The 19,057-nt window shown below is 35.7% G+C and overlaps 1 protein-coding gene across 7 annotated transcripts in view; it reads left to right on the plus strand.

The window, feature by feature from the left end:
* Nucleotides 1–19,057, plus strand: part of LOC147393424 (uncharacterized) — a 38,804-nt gene that overhangs the window by 8,898 nt on the left and 10,849 nt on the right. For 2 of the 7 annotated variants that reach the window (XM_086455462.1, XM_086455465.1), the window contains exons 12-39: nt 55–158; nt 1,450–1,544; nt 1,631–1,870; nt 3,724–3,939; nt 4,039–4,138; nt 4,274–4,371; nt 4,941–5,086; nt 5,218–5,326; nt 5,417–5,563; nt 6,211–6,258; nt 6,332–6,460; nt 6,575–6,814; nt 6,911–7,048; nt 7,295–7,380; nt 7,536–7,641; nt 8,274–8,369; nt 8,543–8,695; nt 11,132–11,314; nt 11,422–11,666; nt 11,746–11,884; nt 11,984–12,100; nt 12,409–12,453; nt 12,578–12,655; nt 12,735–12,851; nt 14,741–14,867; nt 14,948–15,051; nt 15,128–15,265; nt 15,370–15,456. In XM_086455462.1, coding sequence (XP_086311588.1) covers nt 55–158; nt 1,450–1,544; nt 1,631–1,870; nt 3,724–3,939; nt 4,039–4,138; nt 4,274–4,371; nt 4,941–5,086; nt 5,218–5,326; nt 5,417–5,563; nt 6,211–6,258; nt 6,332–6,460; nt 6,575–6,814; nt 6,911–7,048; nt 7,295–7,380; nt 7,536–7,641; nt 8,274–8,369; nt 8,543–8,695; nt 11,132–11,314; nt 11,422–11,666; nt 11,746–11,884; nt 11,984–12,100; nt 12,409–12,453; nt 12,578–12,655; nt 12,735–12,851; nt 14,741–14,867; nt 14,948–15,051; nt 15,128–15,265; nt 15,370–15,456 — 3,631 coding nt within the window. The remainder of the gene's footprint in view (nt 1–54; nt 159–1,449; nt 1,545–1,630; nt 1,871–3,723; nt 3,940–4,038; nt 4,139–4,273; nt 4,372–4,940; nt 5,087–5,217; nt 5,327–5,416; nt 5,564–6,210; nt 6,259–6,331; nt 6,461–6,574; nt 6,815–6,910; nt 7,049–7,294; nt 7,381–7,535; nt 7,642–8,273; nt 8,370–8,542; nt 8,696–11,131; nt 11,315–11,421; nt 11,667–11,745; nt 11,885–11,983; nt 12,101–12,408; nt 12,454–12,577; nt 12,656–12,734; nt 12,852–14,740; nt 14,868–14,947; nt 15,052–15,127; nt 15,266–15,369; nt 15,457–19,057) is intronic. The other 5 variants (XM_086455464.1, XM_086455468.1, XM_086455466.1 and 2 more) reach the window with 5 other exon arrangements.

Genomic DNA, 19,057 nt, shown 5'->3' on the forward strand with positions numbered 1-19,057 from the left:
TTGATTCGTGGCTGAACAAGACTAGTCTAACTAGATCCCTATATGATTTGACAGGGAACAATCAATATTTGAATGCATGATAGCAAATCTATTTGAGGAGTACAAGTTCTTTCCCAAATACCCAGAAAAACAGCTTAAATGTTCTGCAATTCTCTTTGGTAAGGGTTAATTATAATATGTTTTGGTTACTCTGTGTTACTTTATGGGTTCTGCAATTCTCTTCAGTTAACAAGTCTTTCACCAATGAGTCATTTCTTTATAAGGTGCTGTTTCCCCTAGAAAGAAATTTGATGTTTCAATCAGTGAGGTTGTTGTCACTCTTCCATTGTATTTTACTGTTGGAGCTCTGCTGCTTTAATGAGACCTTGCTACTATTGTTGAGTTGGTTTAACTGAATTTATGAGGATAATATATTTGCATTGATTTATATTTAGTCAACTGAAAAAAGGGGTCCAAATCGATTAGGCTTTTCCTAGAATGTGTTCCGTTGAGTTTGGATATGAAAGTATCTTGAGTATGGAAGCAGTAAATGAACACAATCTTGGAACATCTTTGATATTAAGATATCCTTTATGCTTCCAGGTGACAATCACAGACTCCTTCCTGTATTGGAGGACGAATGCTGTGAATTTTTTTTTTCTTCTCATAATATTATCCTAAAAAAAAGTTTGGGCACTGGTTTGTTCTGTTGATCACTTCAAAACATTAAAGTGATTCTTTGTTAGGAGTAATAAGTTATTAGTAGGGGTATATGTGTTATTTCATTATATCTTAGAGTTAATATAGATGGGGCTGATGGTTAGGGTTGGAGTCACTTTGACTCCTCTCACGTTTTCTCCATTCTTCTCTTCTCTCCTCAAACTGCTATTCTACATTCCTTAACCACAAAAAAAAATTCTGTTTACATGTAGTAACCTATGACCTGTCTAGAGGTTTTCACAATTCCATCTCGTGTCATGGAATCTTACGAGGTTTGATCTTTTCGAGAGTAGGATATAACTGACTAGTAGCTTGAAAATCAAAGGCAGGATGCAAATAAACTGAGTGTTCATTATGATATATTTTGGTTAAAATTTTAGAATTTCAACCTTTTAAGCTATATTTTTAGTTGGTAGAACTCGAAACTGAAAATTTTCTGTTGAAATATTGAATTTTTTTCTTCTTCAATTGTCATTGTTAGATTTGAACTTATCAGGCGCAGCATCCTGACACAAATTCTAGCATGAACAATGAAATGTATGGTGTACAAAGTTGACCTGAAAAATATATCTTCAAGCATCTTTTCTGTTTGAAACATTTTTGTTCTACAACATCCATGCTAATATATTCTTCATAGAAGTTTTCAAGTTTCTTGTTATATTTAAGGGGTGGTTAGGAATTTATTTGCTGGATCCAGTTTATTCAGGATAGAAGCTTTGGTTCATGTTTTGTTTCTGAGTACTTTTGCAGGTTCTTTAATAAAACATCAGCTTGTGACCCATATTACCCTTGGTATTGCTCTGCGTTTTGTTTTGGATGCATTGCGCAAATCTGCAGATTCAAAAGTTAGTATTATCTTTTCAGTAAGTCAGGTGTTCTATCTTATAAGCTTTTGTCGTTTAGTATAGTTGACAGGCTTCTTTTCTTGCAGATGTTTGTATTTGGGGCCAAGGCTTTGGAGCAGTTTGTGGATCGTTTGGTAGAGTGGCCACAATACTGTAATCATATATTGCAAATATCTCACCTGCGTGGCACCCATTCAAATCTTGTTGCATTCATTGAGGATGCTCTTGCGAGTATCTCATCAAGCAACTCAGACCCCAACGGAGCTCACAGTGGTTCTCCTGATCAGCACCAAAGATCTAGTCAAGCTACCTTGGAAACCATTGAGGTGTGGCTTGGGTTTTATTTTTGTACAATACAATTCATTAAAATCTACACCCATTATCGTCATCATTAAAGCCTTAACCCACAAATTTGGGGTATGCTATCCTGTTATTGCTAGTGTTTTGATTATCTTCTCTGACTACCTCAACACTTTCTTTTCATTCTTCATTTCAGTCTTTTAGAACCTTCAACTAACTTATTCCTTTAAACTAGGTGTATAGAGTGTAATTGGCCTTCGTTGAACGAGACCTAACCATCTCAGTCAGTTTTCTCTTAGTTCATCACCTATAGGGGCTACTACCACTACATTGTCATAGCTGCATTCATTTCTAATTTTATCTTCTTACACTTTCAATGTATCCACAACATTCTCATCTTTGGTATGCTCGATTTATCAGCTTGTTGCTTCTCGATCAGCTATTATTCATTCCATAGAGCATACTCTCTCTCACTAGTTAGCTTGTGGCTTTCAAAGTTGGGAGGGGCAATAGGATTTGGTTTTGGGAAGATAGGTGGTGTGGAGGCTCACCATTATCAGTACGATATCTTGAAAGAATAATAGGCCAATTGTTGACTTCTTGAGGCCTAATGTAAGTGTGCCTTTGTGGGACTTGGGGTTAAGGAGGGGTTTCAATGATTGGGAGATTCAGGAGCTAGCATATCTAACCAACAAACTCAATCATATACCTTTTGAGGAATCTGGGATTGATTGGCGGGAATGGACCCTTTCCAAGGAGAGGTGCTTCTTGGTAAGTTCTTTCCCGTTGGCTCTTCTGAATCAAAGCTCTTCTTCTTTCCCAGCAGCCCTCATTTGGGGGATAAAGGTCCCTTCTAAGGTATCATTATTTATCTGGTTAGCTGCGTCTGATAAAAACTCCACTCTTGATCACCTAATAAAGTGAGGGTTCACGATACCAAAGTTCTGCTCCTTCTGTGTAAGGCAAAATGAGGACTGTGGGTTATATTTTGTTAAATTGTTCTTTCGTTAATAAGGTTAGTTGGGTCTTTCTTAAATCAGTATTTTCTCTATTCCAAGTTTAGAGCCAAAACATGTTCTTGGGAAGGAAAAGGATTCTATGGGTTCTGATCCCTTTTGCCATCTGCTGGGACTTTGGAAGGGGAGGAATAGGAGAGTCTTCAGGGGTTGGAGATTGACTTGTGGGATTGATCTTGCAAATTCTAGGGCTGGTCTATTTTTGGTGTTAATCAGCTCCTGAGTTTAAAGGAGTTTTCTTCGAGGAGTTCATTTTTAGATGGAAGTTTGTTTGGAAAGCAAGGTATCCGTTTTATGTTCTCATTTGTAGGATGGTCATCTCGATCGCCTTTTGATCTATTAATTATTTATTTACTTTTACTTATCAAAAAAATTAATTGCACCTTTAAGCCAGTAAATTTTTGGTATCCTTACGACCATTTTTAGGGGAAATGTCTGCCATAAAGCTTGGCTTACTACAATGGCTTTTAACTAAAATCCTCTTCAGTTTATTGTTTGTTTCCTTTTTTTTCTTTTTTACTATCTTAAATATTTGATTTTTCTAATTTTGGGCAAATTAAAAATTCCTTCAATCCTTCTTCATGATCACTTTTAGACAAAAGAAAAAATTTGTTGTATAGGCTGACGCAAGTGTGTTAGACACTGACCACAACAACTTTATATCATTAGTTGTACCACTTCCATGAACTCTGATATATTTTATTCTGTTTTTTTTTTTTTACTCCGTGTTACTGGTAATTTTTGGTGGATGTAGTTAGCCTGATTTCATTCTTCTATGATTGTAATATCTGTGGTTAGATTGTTTGTTCATTGGTTAGAAATGTACTTATTATTCATCTTTCTCAAAAACACTGTGTTCTCAGGTGTCTGAGTCCCCGTGGAAGTTAATAGGATCTAGCACCACACAACCAGGACAGCAACTCACTTCTCCACTGCAGCAGCAACAGAGGCATCATGTCTTTCTTGATGACAGGCATAAATCTGCTGCAAATTCAGTTAGCTATGTAAAACCCCCTTTGCTACCTCCTTCTGGACAGCCTTCGTTAGTTCCCACCCATGACATGGTTGGTAATCAGAAGGTAAACAACTTTAATTCTGCTTGCTTTTTGTTTTTTTTCCAGCTTACATCTTAAGTTATCTTTTCTGTCATTCTTTTGTGTATCCAACTGTTAACTCAGTCCTTGCAGATGGTGCCACCTCAGAATGCAGCCAGTGGGTCAGCAACTGCATCATCCTCTCCAGGGTTTCTGCGTCCTTCCCGTGGAATACCATCTACTAGTAATTTTCTGTTTCTTCTGATGATTACAATTGCCCCTGTTTATTCTGGATAGTACCTCTTTCTCAAACTCTTGCTAAAAAGTGCATTACATTAGTGCATCTTATGCTTTTGATTTTGTTGAACTTCACTTACAGGTATGCTTAGACATCACACATATAACACAGGGTTTGGTTCTGCTTTGAACATTGAAACACTTGTTGCTGCTGCTGAGAGAAGGGATACTCCCGTGGAGGTATTTTATTATCTATTTTATGTTTTGTGATTTCTTCCTGCCAACATACTTGTACACAGGGATTTTTGATTAACAATGGGATTTACATGATTTTTGGCTAAAATTTCCACTGAATTCATTTGCATTCACGAAATTTCTTTGACACATGAAATATTATGAATAACTATCATCTCAATATTGATTCAAAGTATCATTAAAACTTAGAAGAAAGTGTTCCTTTGTTTACTTTATTCATTAATCTCTCTACCTGTCAAGGAAAAAAATTGCATCATGACTCTGCTCTTCTAGGCAAGTAGATAGATTAGAAACTTGTCAACAGTCTGTACCAGAATATTCAAGACCAGGAAAAATGTTTCCTTGAAGTTGTAAACAACCATGTGAATGTCAAATGTCAAGATGAATTTTTTAAGGTGAACATCATTGCTACATTGTCCGAGCACCAGTTCGAATCTGGCTAGAAAGGATTCACTCCATTTACTCATTGCTTATCAAAAAGAAAGAAGATTCATTCTATTTGTGTTTTTTTATCATATCTTTAAGATTTTATCATCTTCACTCCTTGAATACAGGCACCCACGTCTGAGATTCAGGACAAGATATTATTTATGATCAATAATCTTTCAGCTGCAAACATTGAAACTAAAGCAAAAGAATTTACTGAGATTCTGAAAGAAGAACACTATCCGTGGTTTGCGCAATATATAGTGATGAAAAGGTTAGTATTCATGAATAATTTTGAGATGATCTTTGATATATTTAGTTCACAATGGACTTTTGAACCATTTTCATTTTTTATCTTAAAAATTGGTCATCCTTTATTTTGATCAAAATATAATTTTTTGGCAGAGCAAGTATCGAGCCAAATTTCCATGACTTGTATTTGAAGTTCGTAGACAAAGTTAATTCAAAATCATTGAATAAGGAGATTGTAAAAGCTTCTTACGAAAACTGCAAGGTACTTGTGCTAATTTTCCTTTTATTGTTCCCTAATCATTGTTATAGGTATCAATATGAAGTATCTGGTATCATCTAAACATTTCCGCAGGTCCTCCTGAGATCAGAGCTCATAAAATCAAGTTCAGAAGAGCGTTCCTTGCTGAAAAATCTTGGTAGCTGGCTTGGGAAATTTACAATTGGCAGAAATCAAGTATTGAGGGCACGGGAAATAGATCCGAAAGTCTTAATTATAGAGGTAGCCATCCCTTGTTACTATTTCTTCTATGATTTGATTCTTTTTCTTGATTACTCAACTTTTGCTTTTTCACATATTCTTTTTAATGCAAGGTTATCATTTTTGCTAAGCTTTTCAGTTGTGGACTCATGGTTTATGTTTTACAGGAGGTCAGGAAGGGAATTATTGTTTTTTGGTACCATTTTTTAGAAGTTACTAGGATTATGTACTCTTTTTTTCCTCATTTAAACTGTCTACATTAGGCCCGTATTTGAAAATTTCCATAGTTGATGCTGATGCTGATGATTACATTGGGCGTATGTTTGGAAGATGCCATGGCTGTAGTATCTATTTTGGAATTTCTTTCTATGTTATACTATTCCTTATCCATGTTGTAGTTCGGACGCTCTAGGGCACTGTTCTTTATGTCAATGGATAATCTTGTAGATCAAGAGCTAAGGACAGTTCTTGCACATACTGTAGTGAAGCTATGTAAATAGCAAATGTTGAAAGGCATGATGTGGCTACTCTCTATTAGTTTCACAGATATAATGTTGAACATTTGTTTTATGTTTATTCCTATGACCTTTTTATGCAATGAGTGCTTCTAATAAATAAGTAGCCAATATTATGCTCACTTCTGATGTGTTTTCATTGTATTGGATCAGGCATATGAAAAGGGGCTAATGATTGCTGTAATTCCATTTACCTCAAAGGTACTATCATTTTGATGATTTGTTCTTAAGTTATTTTGGTGCCATGATTTTAATATGCTAGTACATGCGCCAGATTTTGGAACCATGCCAAGGCAGCCTCGCATATCAGCCCCCCAATCCTTGGACCATGGCTATTCTTGGTTTACTCACTGAGATTTATGCCATGCCAAATCTAAAGATGAATCTCAAGTTTGATATAGAGGTATATAATGGTATTAATTATTATTTTTTTCATGAAAGTTCTGCTCTATAAGCTTTCTGATTGAATTGTGATGCTGCATCCATTTTATACTGTTAATATTCCTTGGCGTTTTAGGTCCTATTTAAGAACCTTGGAGTGGATATGAAAGAAGTAAAACCATCTTCTCTTCTGAAAGATCGGGTTCGGGAAGTAGAAGGAAATCCTGATTTTTCCAACAAAGATGTTGGGGCAACGCAGCCCCAAATTAATTCTGAAGTCAACTCTGGGATGATTTCTGCATTAAGTCAAGTTGAGCTCCCCTCTGAGGTAGTCAATCCATCTCTCCCAGGTGGCCATTCAAATGTATTGTCTCAGGTTTGTATGCTTGAATTTTACTTGTCTGGATGGGTTGGTGCAGTTCTTGTACTTATTTTCCATTGTGTTGGCTGTCTATGTGTTTGATGGCTGTAGTATACTGCTCCTCATCTCGCTTCGGGTCTGTTGGTTGAGGATGACAAGATGTCAGCCTTGAGCTTATCTGATAGGCTTCCTTCGGGTCAGAGACTGTCACAAGCTACTCCATCTCAATCATCTTTTAATGGTAGTCAGGTTGGTGGCAATATCCTAAGAACTGATTAATTACTGTATCTGTAAGGAGTTTGATTTGTCTGTCTCTTGTAGTGTTTTGAGGCAGGAAATCACTTACTATTTTTTCTCCTTTTTCTAATAATAATAATTGTGGTTCATAAAACATGAGAAAAATACTAATAAAAAAAAGGAGAAAAATAGAGAACTGATTAATGAGCTGATTTTGCTAAAACATGAGTGGCTGTGTTTTTTTTTTTTTTTTTGCAGTTGCCTACACCATTTGCTAATATTGGAACTCATGTTATTGTCAACCCAAAACTTAATGCTTTGGGCCTGCAAATGCATTTTCAGAGGTTTGCAATTATTTAATTCAATAGTTATTTCTAGTTTACTATGTAAAGCTGAAAACCATTCCCCCTAATGTTATGGGTAGGCTTAGGGCCCTTTTTTTCGGGTTATGTGAGCTTAGTTGGTCTATCATAATTCATAACACATGTGGTTGCAACAGAATTGTTCCAAGTGCCATGGAGAGGGCTATCAAGGAGATAATATCTCCTATTGTTCAGCGCAGTATTACCATAGCAATGCAGACAACAAAGGAACTCGTTTTAAAGGTTGGTTATTTACCTTATTTTCTCTTTTCTGTATGTTTAAATTAAACTACAAATATTTGCATGGTAACCATGTTCGAATTTGGCAATTATTGAGTGGGTGGTCAGTTTGGTTAATTCAGATAACCACGGGAAAGTTTCAGAAAAAAATCGGGGATGATACAAATATAGTTTGGGGTTTCTACCCTAAACTTATGATCTTTCGACCCCCCAAAAAACCTTATAATGTTACTTAGATTTGAATCTTAAAGGAGATGGATGTTGAGGGATAAAAATTATACCCTAGAGGTTGAAGACAGATGGGTTTTTAGAGAAAAATCAAGGTTGCACAAAAGACCAATAAACCTTGAAATGAATAGAAGAAGAGAAGAAAGGTAAATGAAGAGAGGCATAGTTTGGAACTGCATGGGTTTCACAAAAACAAAAAGATGTGGCTGAAGTCCTTAATATATATATATATATATTTTTTTTTTGAGAGGGGAAGAGAGGGGAGGGGATTAAGCATTCGGTGATCAATCGATAAATCACTTATTAATTTGCTGATTTAATTGGTTGGTCTCTTATTCGGTGAGTTCTTAAAAAATTCTGAGAATTTTGTGACAATGATTTGTGTTTATAATTTAATGCAATGGTAGGACTATGTCATGGAGTCAGATGAGAGCCGCATATACAATGCTGCTCACTTGATGGTGGCAAGTCTAGCAGGAAGTTTAGCTCACGTCACGTGCAAGGTTTGGTCTTTTCCTTCATGGATGTTTCTTGGTGTTAGTTTATATTGTTTGTATGTTTCAGATGCTATATTATACTACAAAGGGGAACCCTTGTGCACTGCTTTGAAATTGCTAATATGCTGTTTTCTACTTCCAATATCTTCAATTAACAATAAATTTGCAATCATTGCTAGGAACCTCTTCGTGCTTCCCTCACAAACCACTTGAGGAATTTGCTTCAGGCCTTCAATCTTTCAAATGAAGTTCTTGACCATGCTGTGCAGATTGTTACAAATGACAACCTTGATTTGAGTTGTGCGGTTGTTGAACAAGCTGCGACAGAGAAGGTAGGTTTGCTCTTTTCTTTTTTCCTGCAACTGGTCACGTACATAATTTCTTAATTGTTTTTAGAATTATTCACAACCCATTTGAATATCCATCAGTAGATCAAGAATGTTGTTGCTCAACATGATTCTATCCTCCCCATATTATAAGGTTGAAAGTTTTGGTTCAAAAGTATGTTTCAGTTATCCTGGAAACGGAAATATTTCTCAGCAGTTTGGAAACTCAAAGTCTCAAAGTATTGTTTTACACTTGCTTATGTAACATGGACAGTTTTGCTAATCTTTTTTACTTGCAATAAGAATATAGAAGATCATTTACACAAGCTAACATGTTTAGAACAAATCAAAGCATTTGTTGCTCTAAAGGTAGGATAATTTTCATTTACAAGTTCTGAAAATTTTCTTTTAATTAAACATCATTTCTCATTTATTTCTAATTATAAAAATATAAGGTTGTAAGTAGATTGTTAGCCCATTAGAGTTAATTGTTACATATTTAGCAAGAACACAAACACTTGTTTTGATGCTTGACACATGTATAAGGTGTTTGATACGGTGCCTTTGAGAAGCCTAAAAATCTGACATGTTTTCGCATGTATTTTAGTATAATGTTTTTTTGCTTAAAAGTATGATTTCTTATAAAAAAATGGTTATGTTAAAACAACCTGATAAATTAATGTATTTTTGAAGGATTACGCCAAACCTCTTGCAAAAGTCATTTTTTGTTTATGGAAAAGTACTAAAATAATTGGTGACACTACTTTAGAGCTTATTTTCTCAGAAAAAAGGTACACAAATTTTGGTTATTGAGAGATTCGGTCATGCATTGAATTGGTGGTAAGCAAAATTTCAGTTTTGATAGGGAATCATATAACAAGTTTTTCCACCAAAAACTCAAGTGAAATTGATATATATTATTCTTTAGTGAGAATTGCAATGCTGGCTAAGTTGGTTATATTTTAATTTGAGAAAATTGGGTTCAAAACCTTCCGTCACCTCCCAGTCATTGATCTCATCTATTTTGCATGGACTCTTCTGAAAGGGTCAATTAATTGTGTCAGACATTTATCGGATTCCAATACTCCACTAACTCTCGTGTGACGCTTCCAATTTTTTTCTTTCCTTAATGCAAAGTATTTATTAGCATTCATCATAAATTGTGAGGTCCATGATCTCCATTTAAGATTTTCTTTGTAGCAAGTATAATATTGAATGCAAGTATACTCTTGCCAGTAGGTATAGGACAAATATAGGATATCCCATCAAATAATCCATTATTATCCTCTTATTAGCTTACAACATCAATATTTTGCTCTAAAATATAGTGCTGAGTTCTCAGATCCTATTTTTTGGGGTTTTCCAAATCTGGCACTTTGCATGTGTCAGACTTTGATACTTAGTCATGTAAGCATGCAACATAGGATCTCTTTATAAACAAGCTTCCTGTTGGCAACAATAGAAATTTATGTGGAATTGATGTTTTGGAGGTTCTTGAGGAAACTAATTGATTTTAAGCCAAACAAGAGGGTTGGGTATGGTTACATATGAGAAAAATTAGGTTTGATATGGTGAGCTATAATTGAAATTTTTCGATTTAAATAGTGCCCATTTTCAGTTGTGCTTCAAAAATTCGACTATTATGAACAATAAGTTTGTAGTTGGAATGTTTATCTCATTATTTATTTTTTCAAGTGATGATTGAACTACCTTCCTCTGCTTGAGAAGTTGATTGGGTGATAATTGCATTTTTTTTGTTGGGGTGTTGTTCTCCTTTTCTATGTCTCTTGGAGAGTTTTTTCCTCAAGATTTATTTATTTATTTATTTTTTTGTTTCTCTCATTTTATTTCTATCTTGTTTATCTCATTTTAAATCTGAGTTTGCCCCTTATTCTCTTAGAATTCAATTTCTATCGAATGAGGTTTTGAAGAAATTATATCGAATGAGGTTATGTAAAATGCCTGAATTGGATAATTATTTTAAGATCTTAGAACTGACTCATGCTTTTAGTTAAAAGTTGTTCCTCTTTGTCCCATTTCCAAAATATACAAGAATATGGATCCTTTATTTAAAAAAAATGTTTTTAACCGAGTTGAAAATCCACTAGTTTGTTATAGACTTGTAGTAGTAGCAAATCTTGTTCAAAGGTACACAAACTAATTAAAACATAAATATGCAATGTGTCTCTGATGTTTCTGATTTTACATATATATATATATTCTGATAAATGATTTATCGCAATATTATAATTGTATGGTTGAGATTCATAACTATTATGTTCATAAAATTGCATCTTAAGATTATTATTTGAATTACTGACTGAAATTTGAATTACTTTTGATGGTTTGAAAGAAAGGTCATATGCTTTGGCTTATATTATTGTTTCAAGTCTAATTTTGCTTTATGAGGGTCTTCTGTTGTGTTTCTGTTTTCTGTGACAGGCACTACAAACTATTGATGGAGAAATTGCTGGACAACTTGCTTCAAGAAGGAAGCATAGAGAAGGTGTAGGTTCCTCATATTTCGATGCAAGTACTTATACACAAGGTCCAATGGTTGTCGTACCAGAGTTGCTCCGTCCAAAGCCTGGTCGCTTGTCCCTTCCCCAACAGCGAGTTTATGAGGTAGTACTTGTGTTGTCCCCCATGTGAGATATCATATAATCTTTATTTCTGAGTTTTATGGCATTTGCTTAGCACCTTTTTACCTCATTTGTTTTTCTCTGCTTCAGGATTTTGTTAGGTTTCCATGGCATAATCAGTCAAGCCAGAGTTCAAATACTATGCCTGCTGGTCAACCCGCTTCATCTAATGGTTCTGTTAGTTCTGGTTTGTCTCGTACTTATGGATCAACCTCAGGACAGCTCAACCTGGGCATCTATTCATCTGCGCAAGGGGGCCCAGGATTCAGTGCAGTTGCACAGTCCCTGGATTTAATTTCCGAGGAGATGGACCCCAGTTCAGCACAGCCTCTTAGGTGTGTCTTGTTTTATTTCTTTTTCTTTTTCTATATAAAATAAAAATTTTAATTAATAATTCATTATCCAATGTTACAGTGCCTCCCCCGTTCATAATGGGGCATCTGATGCTGTTATGCAGCATGGTTCTGAAATCAATGCTGTTGTCTCTTCAATTTCCTCAACAACAGTTGCAGTCCCTGAGATGAATTCAGCAGGACCTTCTGGTGCTTTAAAAGTAAGGAAAGTTGTGGGTGGGTGGGGGGGGGGGTGGTTTCAGATGTTGATGACTCAAATTGTTTGGCACTGACTGACTTGCACCTTTGAATTTGTGAAGGAATTGGGAATTACCACACAAACATCAGCTACAACAGAGCGTCTCGTTAGTAACATATCAGAACCTTTATTGAGCACAGGGGATGCTTTGGAAAAATACCAGGTTGTGGCACAAAAGGTAGGAAACGATCAAATTCATTTATTACTTGGTAAATATTGCATGTTATGCCAGAAAGTTTCTTTATAAATGGGCAGCTTGTGTTGTTCTTGACGTTCTATTAATTTGGAAAGTGAGGTAGATCCTTGTCTTGAGCTTGTTTTGATCGTATACTGGAGTTCGCTTCACTTATACTTCATTTTCAGACCTAGTTTCCTGCAATTGGTGTTTGAGTTGTTTTCAAATGTTTTCTTTCTCTATACGTTCTTTTGTGTTCCCTTTTTTGCACTTTTAGTTTGATTTCTAAGTTGGCTTTCTTTGTGTTTCAGCTGGAAGCTCTGGTAGCTAATGATGCCAGAGATGCTGAAATTCAGGTATTGTTTCTTCTACCTTCCTTTTTCTTCTTTATCAGTTGTGTTGGTCCTGACCCAAAGATTGACTTGGAAGGCCCCCCAGATCTATTATCTGATGAAGACTGAGACATATATTTGTGTTCAGGGAGTTATTGCTGAGGTTCCTGAAATCATACTCAGATGTATAAGCCGAGATGAGGCTGCCTTGGTTGTGGCGCAAAAAGTATGCTTTCTTCCTTGTGGGCTTTACATTTTTATATGATATGAGTTCACTATGAATTTGCAATTGAATGTTTGGACAGGTTTTTAAGAGTTTATATGAGAATTCATCAAACAGTACACATGTCAGTGCTCATCTAGCAATTCTGGTGGCAATTCGTGATGTTTGCAAGCTTGTTTTCAAGGAACTTACAAGTTGGGTATGTCCTTGTTGACTTATTTCTGGGGGCTTTCCTACAAATAGGGTCAAATCGGGAGAATTTTGTTTATAGCTCTAATATTGTCATTTGATGAGATTACTGGTCTACAATCAGTTAGTGTATATTTTCTGAGTGTGGCTTTTATTGTGATCTACACAAATTGATTATAGTTTCTATGCAGTTTTTTTTTTTAATAATAATTTAACAGACAAAAATTGATTATAATTTCTATGCAGTTTTTATTTTATTTTATAATAATTTAACCTTTCTGTTGCACTCAATATTCATATTAGATTCACTATTCCTTGTAACATGTAGTAATGTATATATATCTATATATATATATATGGGAAATGTTCGGCATCCTACTATTTGCCCACGTGTTTTGGAACGGGCTGATTTTTGGTGAGGATGATCTGTATGGTGAGGAGATCATCCCCGCCAAAAACCAGCCCATTCCGAAACAGCCCCATGTTTACAAGTTGATGATTTGTGGACTGTCAATTTTTTGTAAACCACTTTTGATGGGGTTAGAAGTTCCAGAATGGGCTGATTTTTTGTGAGGATGATCTCCTCACCATAGAGATTATCCTCACTAAAAATCAGCTCAACCCATGTAGCACAAAACACGAAGGGCAAAATAGTAGTGTGCCGGACATGATACATATACACATATTCCTGGTAACATGTATATATATTGATAAGTATAATTTTTTATTAAATACCGAAGAAACGGTGGTCAAGGTGATCAGTCTTGCTAGAACACAAGGACTCCTTTCTAAAAACAAACTCTTCAAAAAATATACCTTTAAATTCAGAGAAAAGTTTACCCCAAAAAACAACAGCCCTAAGATATGTATTATCATCTCTTGAGATGAGCTCTCCACTCCTTTTTAAAAATTTAAACATAGGCTTTCTAAGACATTACACTCTACTAGTTACTATTTTCGCAGCTCGAAAGATTTCTCATACAGGTTTCATAGCATAAAGGTTTATAGATATGAATGGATCCTTAACAGAAGTTGCTACCGAAGAAACCCAAAAGTAATTTTTTTTAAAGATTTTACATGGCCCAGAAAGGAATAATTTATAGAGAATAAGTCTGAGAACTTGCTACACATAAAAGTAGTGCTTTGTGTGAGTTCTGATCCATTATTTTCTAGTTGATTTTTTTTCCATGCTCCTAGCTCCCTTGCACCATTCTTTAGCACCCAACAGCTCCACCTCTCTACTCTTACAGTTCCTTTGCTTCTCTTGTTGGATCCATGGTACTCTTGTGATCAATTGCAATGTGATGCATGAGGACTTTATAAATTACATCAATTGTGTAAAACAATTATTTACCCTTTAACTCTCATTTCATATCATGAACTGAATTTAGTTATCCTAAAAAAAGAGAAAAGAACTGATTTAGTCATCTTCATTACACACTGGATCACATTTAGATTATGTAAAACAATTATTTACCCGTTAACTCTCATTTCATATCTTCATTACACACGGGATCACATTTTAGTTTTCTTCATTACACACTGGGATGGCTAAAGCCTGCATGAACCCTGTTTCTCAGACCATGTCTTGCATGAACCCTGTTCTTGACTCTATTTATATGAAAATTATATTTATAAGCACATTGTTATAAGGTATTTTTCTAATATCATTTTATTGGGAGTGCCCCAAGGTTTATTGGTGTTGTACCCTTGTCATTGTGACATTTGATGCTTTCATTCATATGGTTAGTATAACATGGTATCTGAATGGGCATCTTAGTGTCCACCCAATGTAATTAAAGTTGAATTTTGATGTTTCCATCTTTATTTGTGCTATTTTTCTATTTCTTCAATATATCCATTCAGTGAGCGGTCGTTCTTTTTTTTTTTTTTTGCCAGGTGATTTACTCAGATGAGGAGAGGAAGTTCAACAAAGATATAACTGTTGGCCTCATTCGCTCTGAATTACTAAACCTTGCCGAGTACAATATGCACATGGCAAAGCTTATTGATGCAGGACGGAATAGTATGTACATGGAATTTCACGTTTTTTACTTGAAAGGTGGTCATGAAGCATTGATTTAATTAATGAGTTGATATGTGCAGAAGCTGCTACGGAGTTTGCAATTTCTCTTCTCCAATCATTGGTGGTTGAGGAATCTGGAGTTAGTGTGTCAGAACTCCACAATCTTGTTGATGCCTTGGCAAAGGTTTAAGTCCTTTTTTTTTCTTTCTGAAATTTGAAATTGTTTACATTTTCTGATTGATAAGTTGTTTATGTTTTAGCTTGCGACGAGGCCTGGATCTCCTGAATCTTTACAACAGTTGGTCGAGATTGCCAGAAATCCTACTGCTAATGCATCTGCTCTTTCGGGTTTCACCATTGGCAAGGAGGATAAGGCCAGACAGTCTAGAGAAAAAAAGGTCATTTATAATCTTGTTTTGGTGATGCTTAACATGTACGTCAGTAGGTGTGTATGTTGTATCGTGAAGGATTTTAAAATATAACTGTGTTTTTGGTTAAGCAGGCTTCCTCTGGTCGTTCAATGACAAGTAGTGAAGACTCTAACATTGTAGAGCCTGTGCCAGCAGATTCTGCTGGTTTGCTTGAGCAGGTACGACTCATGTTTTCTTGTTCAATTACGTTTAGGTGATTTAGCGTTTTGCTACTACTGATGTATGGATGCCTTGAAGAGTACAAAATGCCAAATTGAAATGAACTCTACTAGTATTTACTATGCCCTTAGTTTTGGTCACTGGGCTATCAGAAAGTGAGAATTATGAGCCCACTTTATGTCCTGCTCCTTAGTAAAGTATGGTCAGGTCTCAGGTGGGCCTTGATGGATGAAGGAACTATTACAGTGGGCATCCTTAGTTTAGCACCCTAGGTGACTTACTTCCAATAGTGTTCCCACTCTGGGATTGGAGTTTGGTTCTGCAACTATACAGGCCTTGTGATCTTGCTTAGCCCACTCTTATATCTTAGTAGGCTTGCTGCTAAGACTGGATCTGTTTGTTGGCTGTCTTCTGACAGACGTGCTTATCCTGCATGTGTTTTGGGGTCCATTCATTCAATAAATATTTCAGATGCTGGGGCGTGAGATGCGGCACTCAGTTGGTCAACACGTCAAGGTGTAAGCCTTGAGACATAGGATCTGAGCCTAACATGCATGGAATTTTTGAATAAATAATGACACATATTAAGAAGTTAATAAGCAAATTAGAGTAACCACCACATATTTCCATATCTCCAGTTTCTAAATAATCAAATTTTATGTTTTAATCCCCTACAGTTGTATTAAAAAATGTAACTATTTTATATTTCAGCAAGAAAGAAACATTTTATGTTTGAATAGCTTACAATTTCTGCAATAAATTGCTATTTTGTAAAGTGTAACTAAATGTTGTTTCTTAATAGCTTTATCTGCAAAGGTGCCACCTCAGTGGGGTGTTTCTATGTATGGTAATACTACAGACTTGGATTCAAAACCCCACTTTCACCTATACACGTATAAAAAATCTACAAATTATTTCAGTGAGAAGCCCTAGGTCAAGGGTAGAGAAGATGGAGAAGGAAAAAGAGGAGAAGAAGAAGAAGAAGAAGAGAGAGAGAGAGAGAGAGAGAGAGAGAGAGAGAGAGAGAGAGAGAGAGAGAGAGAGAGAGAGAGACCCAGCTTGGAGGTTAGGGTTTGGCCTCTCCTCATATATTAAAATCACTTAAAAGTATGTGTAACGTAAGGTGTTGGCCAACATACATAAGGTGGGGGCCCCACCATTATATAAACAGCCCACAACGTACAAGAACTCTAACACCCCCCCTTAAGTTGGAGTATACGTATCAAAGATGCCTAGCTTAGAACATAAATAAGAAGAAGATGCCCAAGATAAGCGTTTGTTGGCAAGCTGATCATCAAATTTCACATAAGGTGTGACAATCTGTTTGCGTGTGAGTAGATCCCGAATAAAGTGGCAATCCACTTCAATATGCTTCCTACACTCATGAAACATAAGTTACTTGAAATGAAAATGGTTGCCTAATTATCACAATACATCTGCATTGGTAAAGGAACCTTAACACCCATTTCTCGAGGAAGAGAACGAACCCATAACATCTCAGATGCAGTGTGCGCCATCGCACGGTATTTAGCCTCAGCACTAGAACGAGCCACCACATTCTGTTTCTTGCTACGCCAAGTAAAAAGATTGCCTCCAACAAATGTACAATAGCTAGATGTAATATCGTCTATCAGCATTAGAAAAGCTAAAAATAGATAGTGAGGATGCGGGACGATACAAGAGACTCTTTCCAGGGGTGCCCTTTAGATAATGCAAAATACGACATATAGCTTCCTAATGAGGTTGTTGAGGTGCATGCATAAATTGATTAACAACTCCCACAGTATAAGTAATGTCTAGGCGAGTGACCGTGAGATAGATGAACTTACCAACCAACTGCCTGTATCTTCCGGTGTCATAAAAAACTGTCCTTTGTTCGGTGTCAAGCTTGATAGAAGAATCTATGTGTGTGTCAGCTGGATGAGAACTCAAAGTTCCCGTTTCAGATAGTAAATCTAACACATACTTTAGTTGGCAGAAAGTAAGTCCTTCCTTGGAGTGAGCCACTTTGAATCCAAGAAAAGTAACGAAGAATTCGCAAGTCCTTAGTGTGAAAATGAGTTCCCAAGTGAGCCTTTAATTGCATAATGCCAATCGAGTCACTCCCTGTAATAATGATATCATCCACATACATAATCAAAATGATAGTACCAGAAGCATAATGGCGAGTGAATACAGAGTGATTAGAGGTGGAGCGCTGAAACCCATATTGAATCTCAACAAAGTTTAATTTTTCAAACCACGCACATGGGGGCTGTTTCAACCCATACAAGGCCTTTTATCATCAGAATGCTCTTACTCGTGAACAACGTACCCCGGTGACTGATCCATTTACACTTCTTTTTGTAAATCTCCATGAAGAAAGACATTTTTTTATATCTAATTGATATAAAGGCCAACTAGAACTTACTTCCACTAAGAGAATTGATGTAAGACATCGACAATTCTAAGTAGTTTTGTAATTCTATTAGGTTTTGTTTCTATTTCTAGTTCTGGTAGGATTTCTATTTCATAGTTATGTTAGGAGTACAATTCCTTATTAGTTTCTAATTTATTTTAAATCTGTTTTTATTATTTAGGTTATAATTAGAAGTGCTTAGTATTATGTTATAGATAGGTTAGGAATATTAATTTTTAATATTTTATTAGGATCCTAAATTGTTATGATGGAGTTATTTATAAAAGGAGTTTCAAATTTGAAAAATTAATAATAATCAATTCAATTATCTTTTCTCTTTTAATTACTTTTTAGCTTTATGCTATATTTCCTTTCAAGCTATTGCATGTTTATCAATTGAATCTATAGATTTAAATTGATTTAGAGTGTTCCATTGAAAACAACATATTGAATCTATTGATTCACATACTTCTGCTATTTCAAATAGTATCATAACTTTTGTTATGATCCACATTCATGACTGGTGAAAGAGAATTCCTCACTAAAACTGAATTGGAAGCCTAATTCGAGAAATTTGAAGAAGGTGAACATCTCAATTGTATAATTTGCAACTTAATGCCAATACAACATGTTGATCCTTCAACTCGATATAGTTTTTTTCGAATCACATGCAAGGTGCATGGCAAGTTGTGTCAATTACTTATAGATAGTGGAATTTTGGAAAATATAATTTCAAGTCACATGGTCGATGCACTTAAGCTACCCACTACGTAACACCCTACACCTTATTCTTTAGGTTGGGTGGATGTTGAATGCAAGAAGAATGTGACAATTCAATGTTCTCTGTCTTTTAGTATTGGACAATATAAGAATGAATTTATTTGTGATATCATCTCAATGAGAGCATATCATATCCTCTTGGGAAGGCCTTGGTTTCATGATAATGATGTCACCTTCCGAGGCAAAGCTAACACCTATTCTTTCATGTATAATGGTGTCAAAGTGATCTTACACCCTTCCCATTCAAAGTCCAAGGTCACCTAACTAGCCAAGGAGAATGGAATATGTTTTGTTTCTACAAACATTGAGGACTTAAGGAAAAAGCCAAGTGTTCCCGATGGTAGTGCAATCTTCCAACTGAGGCCCTCCTACTCAAGTTTTTCATCAAGTGTAGCCCCTTCTTGACGAATTTTCTCGTATTC

This window comes from Akebia trifoliata, chromosome 10 (genome assembly GCF_017979445.1).
Source record: "Akebia trifoliata isolate Shusen 1 chromosome 10, ASM1797944v1, whole genome shotgun sequence".
NCBI classification, from domain to species: domain Eukaryota; kingdom Viridiplantae; phylum Streptophyta; class Magnoliopsida; order Ranunculales; family Lardizabalaceae; genus Akebia; species Akebia trifoliata.